The sequence below is a fragment of the Anguilla rostrata genome, chromosome 6 (genome assembly GCF_018555375.3).
Source record: "Anguilla rostrata isolate EN2019 chromosome 6, ASM1855537v3, whole genome shotgun sequence".
In the NCBI taxonomy this organism is placed as follows: Eukaryota; Metazoa; Chordata; class Actinopteri; order Anguilliformes; family Anguillidae; genus Anguilla; species Anguilla rostrata.
The window spans coordinates 3,544,854-3,562,645 of NC_057938.1; the positions used below are offsets into that span (position 1 = coordinate 3,544,854).

Below are 17,792 nucleotides of genomic sequence, written 5' to 3' on the forward strand. Positions count from 1 at the left end.
TGCTGCTGGCCGCGCGGGAGGGGCAGCAGTCCTTCCACCTGTCCTGATCGCAGCGGACGAGCCGTCACCGCCTCCTCCTCTTCCTCCTCCTCCTCCAGGGACCTTCAGACTGCCTGTTCCCCTGATTCGCCACAGGGAGGCGCTGTGCACAGCCTTAGCGAAAAATCCATCCTGCTGAATCCACACCTGGTCAATGTATAAAAAAAAAAAAATATCCACCTGCACCTCGCCCCCCCCCCCACTCCTTGTCTCTCACGAACTTTTCACCACCCACAGAATTCAGACTAATATCTTACGTTGAATTTAATGTTTAAAAAAAAAAAAAAAAAGAAAAGTCTGACATTTTAAATTTGCTTTGCTGTGAGATATTTTAAAAGAAGGGATTTTTTTCTCCTTAAGAAAAGGCTAAAATAATAAAGGTCACTGTGTACTTGGAGGTATGTGTGTGAGTTTAGGGGGAAGGATTTAGGCACTGGCTCCGTAGCCCCTCAGAAAAGCAACATTAACTCGGACATTGACTTCTCATGTCTGATTGAAAAGCGTCACTCCACCATTGGTGCTCTTCACTGTCTGTTTGGATAGCTCTTCTCTGCTCTGACACTGCTCATTATTCTGATTGGTGGGCTGTACTGGTGACACTCCACGTGTGATTGGTGGGCTGTTCTGATGCTCCTGACCTCCGACTGAATCACTTCTCTCTCTCCTCTGGCACGCTTTGTATCTGATTGGCGGGCTCATTTTTAATCCCATTCTATTTCTGATTTGTATTTTCGGTTTACCAATTGTTTTGAACACGTAAGTGGTGGACTGCGAGGCTGTAAGTATTTAACTGTACAGTTATGTGCTCTTTTGATTGGTTACCGATGTCAGGGCAGCAGGACTCCACAGGATGCAGACTATTCCTGGAGGAAATGTGTTTTCGCACAGAGCTCGTCATGCACCAGTCACGCCCTATTCATTAGGGAATGGTTTCATTTCATTTACTTCCATTATTTAGCCGATTCTCTCGTCCACAGCAACTTGCAACCACACCCCAGCTGGGATTTGACCCCACAACCTTCGAGTTACAAGCTTAACATTTGTGCTACGCCGCTGCCCCGAAATATACCCAGGGAAGGAGGCTCTCGCCCGGGGTGTCAAACTTGAGGCCTGGGGCAAGGGGGGGGGGGGGGGGCGAGGGCTGCAGTGTCAGAGGTATTCCACCTTTGACTGAAAACTCGCCATCTGAATAAAGCCCTCTGAACATGAAAAAAATTACTTAATGTGCATGCTTCTAGAAAAGTGCACAAATTATTATCCCGGGGGGGTGGGGTCAAATGTAGAGCTGGGAGGGGGGGGGGGGGGGGGGAGAGAGGGACTTAAACCGATAACTCCGGTGCTCAGACGAGGTGTGCGAGTTCCGCACCTGCGTGTTTTTTAAATTCACGTGGGAGTTGTACATTTCAGAGCTGGGTGTGCGGGTGCGTGCGTGCGCGCGTGCGAGGTGTGGGTACATGCATTGTACAGTTCCACCGTGCAGCGGCGCTGGCTTTTCTGAGCTGTGGAAACTTGTCCGCACTCAGCCCATGTTTTTACTCGAGAATTAAATAAACTGTATAACGTGCGTTTTGTTCTCATCTGCTCATTTGCGTTGTTTATGCTTTTTTCCCTCTGGCTGGGGTCTGTTCGTGGCAGAATGTTGTGTTAAATCGACTCCAGGAGTGAACGATATTCTGAGAGTACATTTGAACAGTTTGGACTTTGGTATAATTATTTAACTCGGCAGAATCATGTGAACTCTTTTTCACAGGAGGTGGGGTGTGTGTGTGTGTGTGGTGGGTAGGGGAGGGGGGTTTGATTTGGAAACTCGTCATTTTTCTAAATATCTCAAAACTTTGCCAGACGAAATAGACGGGTCTGTCTATTTCTTTTCACTGTGTGTGTGTGCATGCACTTCTCATGGTTCTCATCAAAATGGCAGTGTTTTCATGTTGAGTGGATACAGAGATGGTCTGAACAAAATGTTCCTGATAGACTGCTAGCACACCAAGTGTTGCAGGTTGGCTGGAGGTGAACTTGAGGGTCAAAGGAGTCGTTTTGGCAAGCCTGTGCCTGTGGAAAGCACAAAGTTCACAAAGAATATCAATGATGTGTGTATTGGGATTGGGAAGAAAATGGAAGTGGCGCATTGAACAGTGCTGCATCTTTGTTTTGTCAGATCCTTGAGTGTGAGACTCTGGGTTTGTTTCATAAAAGAAGAGAAATGCTTGGGTAGATAAGGAAGAGAAGGTAACTGATAAGGAGGAGGAATGCTGCAATGTTATGCGAACAGAATCCCAGAAGTTCAGGCTGTTCGTTTCACACGGGGTGATTTATGATGGAAAGTTTCTCACCAAAACGGTTAATACAACCATGAACTATTATTCTCCCCCGATACGAAATTGTATAAAAAGCGCAAGCTTTGAGCTGTTACGTTGCTGGACCGTCACGGCCCGTCGTAGAGTCCGCGCATTAGCGCACCAAAGTCCGTAGAAAGTTTTGCCGTCACCCTCTACTTTTTTCACTGCAGGTAGCGAACTGGAGTACCATGTAGCCTAACTGACGCGATGCGCCGAACCATTAATCGTAAATAGGCGAAGTCAAGCCCAAATATGCATCACTGCCTGGAGTCACCGACACAGCCGTACTAGTACGTCAGGGTTATTTTCCAGAACTGTACCCAGGGAACTGTAAGGAAACCCCCAAATCTGTCACTCTGCCACCGTTTTAGCTTTAATTCATTTTTAGAGGATATCACGAATACAATTCTAACTAGTTGGAATGCAAATTCTTGATATCAGAAATTCAATTGTAACTAGTTATAATTCAAGCGTTTCCCCCATTCATTTCAATGGGATCTTTCATTTTTGATATCAAGAATTACATTTTAACTAGTTAAAATTGGACATTCTAATTAGAACTAGTAAAAAATTATATTCTTGATATCAATAATTCGAATTTTATCTAGTTACAACTGAATTCATGATATCAGAATGATGTATTTTAACTAGTTGAAATTATATTGTTGATATCACTAATTGATTTTCAGAACTTGGCATTTTAACCACGTCAAATTCCAACTCCTCTTGAAATGAATGAGAAAAACATTTTCAATCTGACTAGTTAAAATATAATTTCCGATATCAAGAATTGGCATTTTAACCAGTTAAAATTTATTTTCCGATGTCAATAATATGCATTTTAACTAGTTAAAATCGATTTTCTGATATCAGAAATACACATTATAACTAGTTACAATTGAATTTCTGATATCAAGAATTTGCATTCTAACTAGTTAGAATTTGCGATATCCTCTAGAAATGAATTAAAGCTAAAACGGCTTGCCATACTAATGTCCCCAGCCAGTCATCAAACCTGACACTCGTTTTTTTCTGTATCAAACGAAATCCAGCTGTCAACTCTTCTTAATGAAACGGCACAGCAGTGACTGATCCGCGTGTTTAGGGGAGCAAGAACTTAATCTGGGACGAGTCAACGCATTTTTCGCGTTTCATGCTGATTTGCCATCTCTTAAATTGGCGATAGGCTTTATGAAATTGAAGAGAGTCAGGGTTTAAGCTTCAGTGCCCCCACCCCGAACAAAAATCTACAGCCCTCGTAAACCCCTGTGATTTCCTCGTCTTAAAGTTTGCAAAGGAAGAAATTTCTACAAACAGCTATGCGCACACGCAAAATGTAATCCAAACTACGATCTGTCAACAGATCTACATGTCTGCAGCTGTGCCTGTGCATGTGGCGACCCGGAACCCTCCCCCTGCAGGTCATCCCTGAACCGAATTGTTTGAGGGGGAAAAGGTGGCGCGGGGGGCGGCGCAGGCGGGGCTCCGTTCTCGCACACCATTGGAATTCGCAGTCCGCCTTCTCCGAATGAGCTGCTCCGGACCGCTGTGGCAAAGGGAGACGCCGGGGTGAACACCAGCGAACCATCAGCCAGCCAGACAGCCATCCGGATAGGACCTCTATATCGCGATAATATGTGGCAGCCAGCGACAGAGAGACTGCAGGTAAAACTACACCATTTAAGCTAAACGTTACATCTTTGTTGTTTCTGACAAAGGACTGTTTCATTTTTATGACGTAGATATTACCCTCAACGTGATTTCTGGGGAGACACCGCAACCACGTCTGGTCAGTTAGCTGAGGTTGCTAAATAGGAGTCTAGCTAGCTTTGTAGGCTGTGCTCTCATTAAAATCGGAATGTGATTCTATAGTTTGCAAGCTAGCTAAGCTACATCTTTTCGTTGTGATTCAGGTGTACAGTGACTGATACCGTACCAGTTGGCTAGCCAGGTTAGCTTTCCAACTTAACGTTGTTATTTTCGAGAAAACTGTCTTATCGGTAAAACCGCGACTGCCCTCAGTACGGTAACCTGAGAGCTGAAGTTATGCAAGCACGGCACCGTTTACAGCATAGCCCGTTACGAAATTTGTGGATTAGTTGAACTAGTTAATGTTATGCCAAAGCTTCGCCAACGTTTTTCTGTAATGCGTTATGTCGGGCTTCGATGTTTTCTCAAATGTCTAACACTAGCTTGTTAGCTAGCTAGCAAACGTGGCTATCTGTGTTTTAACAACTCCTAGTCAATTAGTTACGTTTTTTACATTGTAAAATAACTCAGTAGCTTATATTATGCGTTTTCGTTTTTAAAAGCTGTCTGCTTGCTGATACCGCTAAGTTATAAAATTTAGTGGAACTTGGTTGTTTGTTAGCTAAGACAAGGCATTACTGCAAACTTTTTGGTCGTCCCCATCCTCCTCCGTGTTTCCCTCTTGTAACAGCCTGTTCGCTCCATCTCGCTACGCGAATTACGTAATATTATCTTGAGTCAGCGTCACGTCTCCACGTTACATTAGTCGATGTATCCTCATCCAAGCACGAGAGAGAAACCTGGGTTTTTTTTTGGACCCCGTTTGTTTGTGTAAGTAAATAAATGATCAATGAGGCGTGCTCTACTCCCCCGGGCACGGAGTGCGCTGGCTGCCACTCTTCTGCCGGCGCTGTAATGTTCTCCAGATGGCACGAGACGGCCTGCCAAATGAACTTGCACAATCCCCCTCCTCCCCCACACCCCCCTCACAGCGAGCGCGAGGTGGATTACATAGAGACGTTTGCACGGTGGTACTGTCGACATATGGGAGCCATGAAATACTGGCATCCTTCAAACGGGAACGTAACCAACAAACGTTATAGATAAAATATCTGACTGGAATGGAAAGCTTCGCGTCAGAAACAGAACTATTAACGATTTTGTCGATTGTGTTCACTCAATTGTGAACGTCTGTAGGCGTTGTGACAGTCATTCATGAAAGCCTCACAAAAAAAAAAAACATAAAGACAACAACTAGCAGATCTGCAGTATAGTTTCAGAATGATGTCCCACACTGTCGATGCCTGAATCCCTTGTGCTGATATTCCTGAATTTTCTGACAAACCCACAAACTGGATTATGGTGGAGAAACATGGATTGCAATAATGTACAGATCAAGATTTACAATAAGCACACTAAACTTTATGTATAGGTATGGGGCATGCCTGGCCAAGGCATAACTTGGCTGGATGGCATACCTGCCACCCCAATCCATTTGTTTACTTGCATTATGTTGAAGCAGTCAACTTGGCTTCATTAGCTCACAGTGGTTGTTAGCAGTGGTTGTTAGCCTTCCCCGGGAGTCTGCAAAGCTGTCTCACCGAAACCATAGTTTGTAACAAAGTGACGTTGGCACAATCTTCGAACTGACAAGTCTGTAGATAAGCAATGCATAGCAAAGGAGTTGTCCCCACTAACCGGTTTAGCCGGCCTTGGCGTGCTATCACACAGACACGTACAGCCGCACAGCTGCCTGTAGCTGTGTCCTAATGGCTGTGCGCTCTCTGTTCTGTAACTGTGTCACACGCTGCGCCTTGTCTGGTCCGTGACTGCGTCTTAACTGTGCTTTACCGTGGTATAAATCTACGAGCGAACTGGTGTTGGGTGTATAATTCAGTAGTTAAGCACATTAAGTTGGAATGAAGTCCAGAACTGGACATTGGCTCTCCTGGAGCCGGGTTCCCTAGCCCTGGTGTTGGTATGTAGTAGCGACACAGGTGGGGGGGTCTTAGAACTTTCTCGCTCTCGACTGTGATTGACACACTGGCCTGGAGCAAGGGCCCCCGGGCACGGCACGTCACCTCTTTCTCATTTGCTCAGACGTCACCCACCGGCACAGATTGTGTTTCTCCGCAGACCCCCGCAGAGCTTGCTAAATCTCCGGAGCTTGTGTACAGTACGCCATGTACCAGATAGGAGTGCTCGAGACATTGTTTAAAAAAAAATTTAATAAATAAGTAAATAATTTTTTTTTTTTTTTAATCGCTGGACCGGGCTGCTAATGAAAGCTACTTGTCTCACTGTGGTGTTTTTTTTTTTTGCTTTTCTTGTCTTTTCTTTTTCTGCGATTTCCCCCTGCTCCAGCACTTCCAGACGATGCTGAAGTCCAAGCTGAACGTGCTGACCCTGAAGAAGGAGCCGCTGCCGACCGTCGTGTTCCACGAGCCGGAGGACATCGAGCTCCGGTCCACCTCGCCGCTGGCCAAGAGCCGAGCCCCCACCGGCTACAAGGTACTGCCGGTATAAGACTCACACCCGGCCTACACCGGCTGCAAGGTACTGCCTGTATCAGGCTCACACCCGGCCTACACCGGCTACCAGCTACCGCCTGTATCAGGCTCACACCCGGCCTACACCGGCTACAAGCTACCGCCTGTATCAGGCTCACACCCGCCTACACCGGCTACAAGTCCAAGCCTGTATCAGGCTCACCCTGCCTACAGGTACAAGCTACCGCCCGTATCAGGTCACACCCGGTCACACCGGCTACAGGTAGCGACAGGCTCACACCGGCTACACCGCTCAAGCTACCGCTCAGGCTCACCCGGCCTACACGCGCTACAAGCTACTGCCTGTATCAGGCTCACATCCGGCCTACACCGGCTGCAAGGTACTGCCTGTATCAGGCTCACACCCGGCCTACACCGGCTACAAGCTACCGCCTGTATCAGGCTCACACCCGGCCTACACCGGCTACAAGCTACTGCCTGTATCAGGCTCACACCCGGCCTACACCGGCTACAAGGTACTGCCTGTATCAGGCTCACACCCGGCCTACACCGGCTACAAGCTACTGCCTGTATCAGGCTCACACCCGGCCTACACCGGCTACAAGCTACTGCCTGTATCAGGCTCACACCCGGCCTACACCGGCTGCAAGGTACTGCCTGTATCAGGCTCACACCCGGCCTACACCGGCTGCAAGGTACTGCCTGTATCAGGCTCACACCCGGCCTACACCGGCTACAAGCTACTGCCTGTATCAGGCTCACACCCGGCCTACACCGGCTACAAGCTACACCGGCTACCACTGGTCCTTCACTGTTCGCCATGTTTGGTCGCTGGTCCTGGATCGGTTAAGATGCCCCTCACTCCTGACGGCCGCTCACCTTATCTCAGAGTGGGCGGACGGGGCCGCAGTGCCGACCGTCTGTCGTCTGGAAGAAAAAAACGGCATCCCGTCAGGTACGAACGGAGATCTTAAAGTATACTTCAGCGCCATTCCTGAAGTCGGAGTGTGGGGCATGTTGGGTAATTACGCCAAACAAACCTTCTTTGTCGCGGGTTTACTGTAAGCCCCAGCAGCGCGCGCACAGAGGCCTTCTAAAGCACTTCTGGAAGATTTTGTGGGAAAGGATGTTTACGCAGGGGGGCTCTTATGCAGAGCTTATTATGCAAAGGGTCACATGGCTTCGTGTGTGCCAGAGCGGACCCGCTGAGGGGGGGGGGGGTCGGCAATTAGGTCGATTTTTTTCTCCCCTTAGCTTTGACAGCGTAATGATGGATGGGGTGTGTCCCTTGGCGATATCCAACGTGCTGGCAGCGTGATTTGACGGTGAGGTGTACTACCTTTTCCAGCGATGTGATTGGACGTGAGTGGGGAGTGTTGAACTGGGCCACTCGACAAGTATACCGGTTTACCAAGCACGGTGACTCGACTGCCTGCCTTGGTGTTCACCTTGTTGCCATGACGATAGGACTGGGGACCAGGTTAAGCAAACTGGTCTGGAAATAAGCCAAAAATTGTCAATCAAACGAAGTGAATATTTAAAATTCCATTACAGCAATTATACTGGCAATAAATTATTAATTTATCATAATGCATAATATATAGTATCATAAAACGGTTACATGAGAATTGAATGATTTAAAGATTTATGTCAGAGCACTAATGCATAATTGAGCAGCTATTCCTCCTCTGGACGGTGAAAAGGTTTGAGGTCTAGACGTTTATTGTACTTTTTCGTTGTTGTTTTTGGAAACACTGGTTTTAAAACTACGGCGCTCGAAAATCAAGGCATGGGAATTGCGTGTCAGGCGATATCCCCACAGGGCTCTGAGAACAGTGGAACATTACTGCTTTTGCAGAGAGCTGGACATTCAGCCCATTTTGGCTTGTCACTTGCCTGTATGCGAACAATATGAAAATAAAACAAGAATCTATTGAATACACATATATATATATATATATATATGTATTCTGAGTATTCAGAATAACAATGTGGAGTCTGTGTGGTGCATAGGGCAGCTGACTCTGCACCCATACACCATAGAAACCTGCATATGCTGTGGCCCTTCAGTAGGGGAGATGTGCAGCCCTGCATCGCATGTAGTTATTGTGTGTGTGTGTGTGTGTGTATGACAGAGGCTCTGTATCCACTGCAGTGGCGGCCGTGTTGAGCTCTTCACAGGGGTGTACATAAGGGCCACTCACCTGGTCCTGTGCACTTCTGGATTATTTGGGGTTATTTACATTCCGTTCTTATCAACAAGGCCGCACTCGCTGTACCTCAGCTTAGAGCGATTACGGGGGCAGGAAAGCACACACACACACGCGCACACACACACACACACACACTCTGTCTCTCTTTTTTCTTTCTGGTGGATAATCTCAAGTGAGAAACAGAAGGAGGTCTTGTGTTTGCGGCCTTGCACTTGTTGCCACGGTGACAGCTGCCACGGCAGGCTCAAAGAGAACAGGTTTAGTGGAGCCACAACCCCTCCCCCCCCCCTTTCTCTTTCCCTCTCACGTGGGCGCGGCTTTGAAGGTGGGGACCGCACCAAGGTTTGGGGACGGGACGTGACTGGCTGGCTGTTAGCGAATCGTAATCTCTCTGTCCATTGGTGCTGTTTCTGAGGCCCGGTTCCCTGTTTCCTGCAAGTTGTGCCCTAAAATCCCTAAAATCCCTAAAAGCCCTAAAAGCCCTAAAAGCCCAGAAAGCCCGCGGCCTCTGACTGCTTGCCGAGGCTGAGGGGAACTGACGAACCCTCGTCCAGCAGCACGCGCCGGTCCTCACTCCGCCGGGCCTGTATTCATGAACCCTCTTAGATTAGGAGCGTTGTCATAACCTTACCCCTTATGAGCCAAAACATGCGTTTGCGTGCGTGCGTACCTGCTTTTAATGATCTCATAAATCTATTCACTCTCTCACCTGCAGGTGGCGTACCTGGGCAAGGTGACGATCTCGGGGTCCCAGTTTCCGTCGGGGTGCACGGAGTCGGCGGTGACCGGGCTGTGGGAGGGGCGGGGCCGGGCCGCCCCCGAGGCCGACGCCCTCTTGGAGATCCGCCCCTTCCAGGTGCGCCTGCGGCGGCTGGACGAGCGGGGCGAGGCGGCCTCGGTCGCCGCGGAGACGCAGCAGGTGTCGCGCATCGCCTACTGCACGGCGGAGCACGCGGTCAGCCCCAGCGTGTTCGCCTGGGTGCACCGCCGCATCAACGACGACCTCAGCTTCCAGCTGGACTGCCACGCGGTGGAGTGCGGCAGCCGGGTGGAGGCCAAGCGCCTGGCCCACGCCATGATGGAGGCCTTTCGCCAGACCCTGCACCGCATGCACAGCGAGGGCCGCATACAGCCCCCCCCCGCCGGAGACTCCGCCCCCGGAATGATTTAAAGATTTATGTGACCGCGCCCCACCTGCCCCACCCCCCCCCCCCCCAAACCTGCCCGCGTGGGGAACAGAGAGAGAGGGGCTGCCTCACTGGACAGTAGCGGCTGATAAAGAAAGGGTGGAGTGCGGGTTGCCTTTTTTTGGGGGGGGGGGGTGATGGGGTGGGAGTGGGAGTACAGGTGGGGTGAGAACTTGGGGACCTAACGCAAAGAAAAGTAACATGGATACCGTCTAGTTCAACCTGTACAGCTGTGCAGGTCCGACAGATACAGTCTAGTTCACCTGCACACCTGTACAGCTGTGCGGGTCCGACAGATACAGTCTAGTTCACCTGCACACCTGTACAGCTGTGCGGGTCCGACAGATACAGTCTAGTTCACCTGCACACCTGTACAGCTGTGCGGGTCCGACAGATACAGTCTAGTTCACCTGCACACCTGTACAGCTGTGCTGGTCCGACAGATACAGTCTAGTTCACCTGCACACCTGTACAGCTGTGCGGGTCCGACGATACAGTCTAGTTCACTGCACACTGTACAGCTGTGCGGTCCACGATAGTCAGTTCCCTGCCACCTGTACAGCTGTGCTGGTCGACAGATACAGTCTGTTCACCTGACACTGTAAGCTGTGCTGGTCCGACAGATACAGTCTAGTTCACCTGCACACCTGTACAGCTGTGCTGGTCCGACAGAACAGTCTAGTTCACCTGCAACCTGTACAGCTGTGCAGGTCCGACAGATACAGTCTAGTTCACCTGCACACCTGTACAGCTGTGCGGATCTGACAGATACAGTCTAGTTCACCTGCACACCTGTACAGCTGTGCGGGTCCGACAGATAGTCTAGTTCACCTGCACACCTGTACAGCTGTGTGGGTCCGACAGATGCAGTCTAGTTCACCTGCACACCTGTACAGCTGTGTGGGTCCGACAGATACAGTCTAGTTCACCTGCACACCTGTACGGCTGTGTGGGTCCGACAGATACAGTCTAGTTCACCTGCACACCTGTACAGCTGTGTGGGTCCGACAGATACAGTCTAGTTCACCTGCACACCTGTACAGCTGTGCGGGTCCGACAGATACAGTCTAGTTCACCTGCACACCTGTACAGCTGTGCGGGTCTGACAGATACAGTCTAGTTCACCTGCACACCTGTACAGCTGCTGTGGTTTTTGAGGGCTCATTCTGCTACTCTGACTTTGCCGCAGCAACCTTGACTGAACATAATGGGAGTCCCTCAGTGCTCTTGAGTTTGACTTTACATTTGAATGAATTTTTTGCCGTCGTAACAAATGTGACACATTCCTTAATTGCCTTCTGACAGTGAGGGGAGACTTGCGGTGTGTGTGTGTGTTACCGTGGAGCTTTTGGAGATGGCGGTATAGACCTGGGTGGGGGGGTGGGGGGGTGGGGGGTTCGGGGGGGTGCGGGTGGTTTCGTTTGATTGACGAGTGGACGACTTTTAAGTTCTGCAGCTCTTAAACGACGTTACGTCCGACTCAGTCCTCAGGACTGAAGCCAGGGCAGTTGCAGTATACTGGCCGTGCAGTATTTCCGTTTGAAAACTTTTCTGTTTGAAATCTTTTTGTTGAAGAAATTTTTTTCAGCACGTGTCCATGTCGATGTCTGAAATTAATTTCAAGCTGTTTGGTTCGATGTGCGGTACCAACCGAGAGGGTGGCATTACTAGTATTAAATGTTAAAATAGATGTACGTGGCATAATTTGTACTCGTGCTGGGTTGAACATTTTTAAATCCAGTACTTTTTTAAAGAGAATATGTGCCATATATTTGTGTGCCTGTGTGTGTGCGTGTGCGTGTGCGTGTGTGTGCGCGTCAAATAAAAATATTAAGGTCACTAAATTTAGTCTGTATTTCAGGGATATATTGATGGAACCCTTCAGAGCTGAGTCTGGTGAGAGTCAAAGCTAAGGCCCTGTATTTCGGCTGAAAACCACACACTCCATTACATCACTTAGTTCGCAGTCATGTTTTTGGTTTGTGAATTGTGAGGGGACCGTCTGCCGTTTTTGTTTGCTGTCAAGGTTGTGATGGGAGACTGAGGCTTCGTTAAGCCCACAGTAGGCGGAGCTGCCCTTTCACCCCCTGATCTGAACCAATCACGTATCTGCTGTGAAGTCTTTTTAATTGGTTAAATCTGTGATTGACGGCTTACTGTAGCTCCACCCATTTTGGGGCGAATGAGACCTCTCTCCTCGACTGTCAGGTGCCTGTGTCCAATCTTTAGTTCACTCTCAGGACTTTCTCGTCAGGAATTTTCACAAAGTCTGAGGCCTACGTCTACACGTAGAGGGACGTTTTTGAAAACGCTTTAAAAAAATAAAAATAATAAAAAATCCCCGTCCACGCGCAATACATTCCTGGACTGAATATGCCGGCACTGAACATGCACAGCAAAATAAGGCTGTGCTCCGCGCCAATTTTCCGACGTGGTTTACGGGATGTGTGGTTTGCACGATACGCGGGAAGCTCCGCTTTCGTCCGTCCACACGAAAATACCGAAAATGCCGTTTTCAACGATCTCTGCGTCGGAGAGCGTCTTTGAAACGCTTCGTTTTTTTGCGATTGTGGACAGGAGGCTAAAATTGTTGCGTTTTCCAAAAAATATCCATCTACCTGTAAATCAAGCCTCAATCCAAATTGCAGTAGGGGACCCGTTAAGCTCCTGTCTTTGAAGTTTTCCTATAAGCTCGTAAATGAAACTATTTTAACGGTTTTGTTTTTCAGACATAGCATAGAATTTTTAACGGTACTATTGTAAGTAAGCAAAATGGAAGAAGTACGATGTTGATTTGCCAACTGTGATTCTGAATCCTCCCGCTTTGTGGCTAAGAGGCTGCAGGGGATCAATGTGAAGAATGAGGGCCGTATACAATCAAATCACAGGGCGGGCTGCGGTCAGGCCCGTCTCAGAATAAATGTATCATGTTTCATTATCTGTTTTCTACACTGTATTTGAACATATAAAGCAACAGAATATATAAAGTATTTACCCAGATTTGTGGCTCCTGTTTTGAGTTGAAATGCTGGGTGTTTTACCCTCAGTGTGTTACAGTGGTGTTTGTGACCGTGCGATGTGGAATTCATAGAAGTGTGTTCATTTAACGGTGGAACTGACACGCTTGTGTGGTCGCACTCGTGTGTGTGTGTTTGTGTGTCAGGTGTGGGCCAATGCCTGTGTGTTCCTAAACCGTGTGTGTGCGCAACTGCACGCATGTGTTTGTGCAGTTTGTGCGCATGTCTGTGAATGTGCTTGTACAGTGTGTGTGTGTGGACATGTTTGCACAGCTTGTGTGTGCATGTCTGTGTGTATGGTTGCTTGTGTGTGGGTGGTGTGTAGGTGTGTAAGTGTGTGTATTGTGTATGTGTGTATGGGTGGTGTGTAAATGTGTGTGTCCGTTTGTGTGTGTGTGTGGTGTTCTGGGTCTTTCCAGCTTGTCCTGCTTTTTGCCCAACTTCCTGTCGTGCATTGGTGTGGAAATATGGCCACACAGCACCTCACTGTTCTGCCTCCATTCAGCCCCTCTATTGCCACCCCCCACCATCCATGTTAATCAGGATTATGAAGCTCTCATAAATCTCTTCTCCCTGCTCAGCCATGTACAGCCCCCCACCCCCCCCCCTTTCAGAACTGACCAAGAGGCCCTTCTACCCCCAATCCCACGGGCTGGCCGGTGGAGATGTGGAATTCTGGGAAATTAGGGGTGTGTGTCTGTGTCTGTGACAGAGAGGTAAATTAGCCTGAGCACACAGTAAAATGCTGATGAGGTACGAACACCTGAAAGAACAGTCCTCACAAATATTTGTTTGCAAAGCTGCCTCCCGTTCTTATTTTTTCCCTAGATGTGTAAATGCAGCAGCGTTGTTCTGAAAGACTGAATCCGTCTATCATCTATCATGTGACTCAGATTAGCTTTCTGATCTATAACTTCTCTTAATGGTGATTTTCAGCGTATACAATAAGCTGCTTATTCAAATGTAGTCTGCAAAGGGGATTTGTATTTTGGGCTGCTGATTAGTTAGTTGACTGACAACAAAAGTCCTAAATGGTTAAAAGTGTAGGCATCTGGTTACTGCACTCTCTAATTGTGAGAAACCATATACTTTAAAAAGCAAACAACAATGAGCCAAACGGCATTCTTAGTAAATGAACATGGAAACTCATAAATACATGTTCTCTGCTACTTTTAGGAATTATGGGGTTGGGTGGAACACTCAGGGTACATTAGATTACACACGCACCCAGTGCTCGTCATGACTGAATTTCACAAGCCCTGCTTTACAGCGATAAGACCTTTAAAAAGGTGGATTGGTAATGGCTCATAATGGTGGTGGAGATTAATCAAGACAATTCTCACTCTTGGGCCACATGGGGGTGCTACAAGCATTTGGGGACCAAAAAAAAAAAAAAGCTTAAAAAAGAAAAATCCCCTGGGAATAAATGCAAATACAAACCATAATTTGCTGGAGCTAAAGTGCTCAAAATTCCCTGGTCAATGATTTCTGTGCCTCGGGGACGATCTTGGCTGTGAAGAGAATGCTAAATACACGGGAGGTTAGAAACAGAACGCGTGACGGACCAGGTCCGGTAGGTCACTACACAACAGCTTACTAAACTGTGAAACTACGTGGGGTTGAAACCTGTCTGTGCACGATTGACTCGGTACTTTAAAGAAAAGCGTAATGGCTAAAAAGAGGCTCCTCCTCCTCCTGCTCTGGGACTGAGAGCACACTGTGACATCATAGACAAAGCTCCGCCCCCTTTCAGTTGAGAAGTCCATTAACCCGTTAAAGGGGAATTTCACTTTCAAACACATATGGGCTTATTTTGTTTATACTGTACTTCTAATGAATGTGTCGACCTTCATTTTTCGATTAGTTATTTCGTTTTAAATGTCTAACGTTAGAAACAAGGACCTATTTTTTTTTTTTTAGCGCAAGTCCACATAGTAGTATAGTAGTACGGTTTCCGTTTTTTTCTTCTTCTTCGAAGAAAAGCATAGCGTTGAAGTCACGCAATGATATGCTGCCTAGGACTACTTCCTGAATTTGTAAAGGTAAGCAACAAAACATCGTAAAATATTAACAAAAGGACATAACTAATCTGAAAAATGAAGGTCGACACATTCATTAGAAGGAAATTAAAAATAAAATAAGCTCATACGTGTTTTAAAGTGAAATTCCCCTTTAAGGTGTAAGATCACAAATATGTGTTCAGAATGTTCTTACCTGAACGTTCCAATGCTGATGTAACAGTCACTACCGGTAATTTAAATCTAGAAAAACTGAGTTCCAGAACAGGTGACTTAGAATTTTGAAAGAGCATTCCAAAAGACCTGCTCTTCAAAAAGGGCTGACAAAAGGCTCTGAACCAAGGATGGGAACATCAGTGGGACCCTCGCTGGTGGGACGGGCGCTGCCTTTTCTCCAGACGTGCGGACCGGGTGAAGGACACATCCTGCTGCCGTGGAGGGCTCTGAATTCTGAGGACCGGAATGTTCGTCTACTGCTTTCACCTCCTGACGAAAACAGAACCCGAATGCCCTTGAATGTGACAGAAAAGGTGAGGTGAACTTACTTGTTTCTATGGTAAATTTATATATATTTTTTTTGCAAATCAACAATGCATTTCACTCCCAAGGGACAAACATTAAAAATACTCTTGGACTTGCTAATGCAGTAACAGTGTTTTATAACAATGTTACAGATTATCTATGACTGTAATGCAGCGAGTGTTCATAGCAGTGTCACGGGTGATCTACTGCTGTAGAACATGCTTGTCTTCAGCTCTGCTCTGTTACAGATGCGTCGCGCCTGTGTTGCTGCAGGACCTGGTCTCAGGTTGAGGGACGGTTTTTGACAGCCTGTACCGGTACAAAATAATCTCCCACCGTGCTACGGGCTCCTGTGAACAGCCCAGTGTGCCCCCCTCTTAATGAGTCCCTGATTATGAGGGTAATGTGTGATTTTTGTCCAATTGGTCTCTAGCCTGCTGGGGCCCCCCCCCCCCCCCCGTGCCTTCTGCACTCCTCCTGGTACCCACAGTAGGGATGGCAACCGCTCTGTTCCCTTGGATTGCCCAGCATGCATTTCTACCCTCTGTTTAACGATTATCATTAGTTTTTTGCGTGTGTGTGTGTGTGCAAGGGACAGAAAAAGAATAGAGTCCCTCCGCTGCAGGTCTGTGGAGCTGACCTTTGCAAAGGGGACTGAGATTGCGCTGAACCTGACAGGAGAGGTTGCGATTCCGATCGCGTCTGAGTTAATGCACTTGTGCTGGTTACCTCTCCCCAGGACAAGCAGATGCTGATTACTGGCCTCTGGTGAAGAGCAGAAGATTGGTTGATTAATGCTTCTTAGGGGGGAAAGGGAGAGCCGCAGAGCTGACTTAATCACAGGTTAAGAGATTAGTCACACATCTGCGATCTCAAAGTGGAAAAAAAAATCAATAGCGTACGCACGCGGCATGCGAAACACTCAAACGCACATAAACGTGCACATACATGGACTGTATCGGTCTATATTATGTACACATGCACACATACACACACACACACACACACACACACACACGCGTGCGCACACACACTTCTCTCTCGACTGAGAGGCAAGAGTGCATGGGTGCGTTCCAAAGCCCGTCACCTGGTTGGGAACGATGCCGGAATGTCGCCGTCTCTGACGTTCCCGTCTCCCCTCCCACCCACTTTTTTTTTTCCGGGGCCCCTCCGGGTTTCGCCCCAGCAGCGGTGCCCTTCTCCCTCTCCTCTCCGGCTCCCTCTTATTCCCCGACGTCGCTCCCCCCCTCTTCCCCTCCAGAATCTCCCTCGTTTCATCTTTTATGCATGAGATCAAACGCTCGCTGCTGACAAACTGAAAATGAGGGAGAGCACTCCGTGTGGATCTCTGTGATGGTGATGGTGACAGGTTATCTTTAGTCTAATAATAGCCAGAGGCGGCACAAATAGCTGCCTGTCATGGCAAAGGGAACGTGGGTGGAACATAGCCTTTGATTTACCAAATTACAGAGATGAGCTTCTTCAACAAATGATTTGGAAAAAAATATATACATATTCAGTCGTACATATGCATATGTGCGGTACATGTGTACTTTTTGGATCTGTGTCTGAGTGCTGGTATTGGAGTCTGGATAGAATAATATGCAAAAAAATGTTTTCAGGTGGAAGGCCTGGATCGCCTGGGAAAGTCTAGATCATCACCATTGTATTTCATTCTCCAATTCCCTCTCTGCTCTCTCTCTCTTTCTCTCTCCTTATTCGCTGCCGTTCCAGATGAGCAGGTATGCTTTTCCTCACCCACCATCTCTCTTTCTCTCTCTCTCTCTCTGTATATACAGTGAATTTGTTAATTTTATTAATGTTTTCAGGTAAGCCTCACAGATTTGTCTGATAATGACTTCATCAGGATTTAACTGAAAGCCCTGATTGAGTTTCACAGATGGTTTGTCTTAATGGCCCAGTTTCTACCGAGCTCTTTAAGAATAAATCAACAGGGTTCCTCCTCCTCCTCTGCTTTATGCTTCCCAGAGTACTGCCCAATGGCTGTTACTCTATAATATGTTAGGTCAGATATAGCAGTATATTTTTGTGCGGCGATCTACAAATATGAAGCAGCTTGGGTATCTTTAACGGCCTATTCCTCTGTTTGCCCCACTGAAAGTCATAACAGGATTACAGGATCTCAAATTGCCCACACTCCCCACCCCTATCGGATGTTTTTAAGGTTTTAAATTCAA

The 17,792-nt window shown here is 47.6% G+C and overlaps 2 protein-coding genes across 4 annotated transcripts in view; both read left to right on the top strand.

Annotated features, from left to right (window-relative positions):
- Window positions 1–1,603, top strand: part of LOC135258243 (E3 ubiquitin-protein ligase TRIP12-like) — a 30,346-nt gene extending 28,743 nt beyond the window's left edge. For both annotated transcript variants that reach the window (XM_064341587.1, XM_064341589.1), the window contains exon 40: window positions 1–1,603. This exon is cut by the window's left edge and continues 150 nt beyond it. In XM_064341587.1, coding sequence (XP_064197657.1) covers window positions 1–47 — 47 coding nt within the window. In that variant the 3' untranslated portion in view covers window positions 48–1,603.
- Window positions 1,604–3,459: 1,856 nt separating this feature from the next.
- LOC135258245 (PTB-containing, cubilin and LRP1-interacting protein-like) lies at window positions 3,460–13,037 on the top strand. 2 transcript variants are annotated; one of them, XM_064341592.1, is made up of 4 exons: window positions 3,460–4,043; window positions 6,492–6,638; window positions 9,566–10,520; window positions 10,748–13,037. In XM_064341592.1, the coding sequence occupies exons 1-3, from the start codon at window positions 4,014–4,016 to the stop codon at window positions 10,019–10,021; spliced, it is 633 nt and encodes a 210-aa protein (XP_064197662.1). In that variant the 5' UTR covers window positions 3,460–4,013; the 3' UTR covers window positions 10,022–10,520; window positions 10,748–13,037. The 2 variants fall into 2 exon arrangements, with proteins under 2 accessions (XP_064197662.1, XP_064197663.1); XM_064341593.1 differs by lacking the exon at window positions 3,460–4,043 and adding an exon at window positions 4,155–4,329.
- Window positions 13,038–17,792: the final 4,755 nt, after the last annotated feature.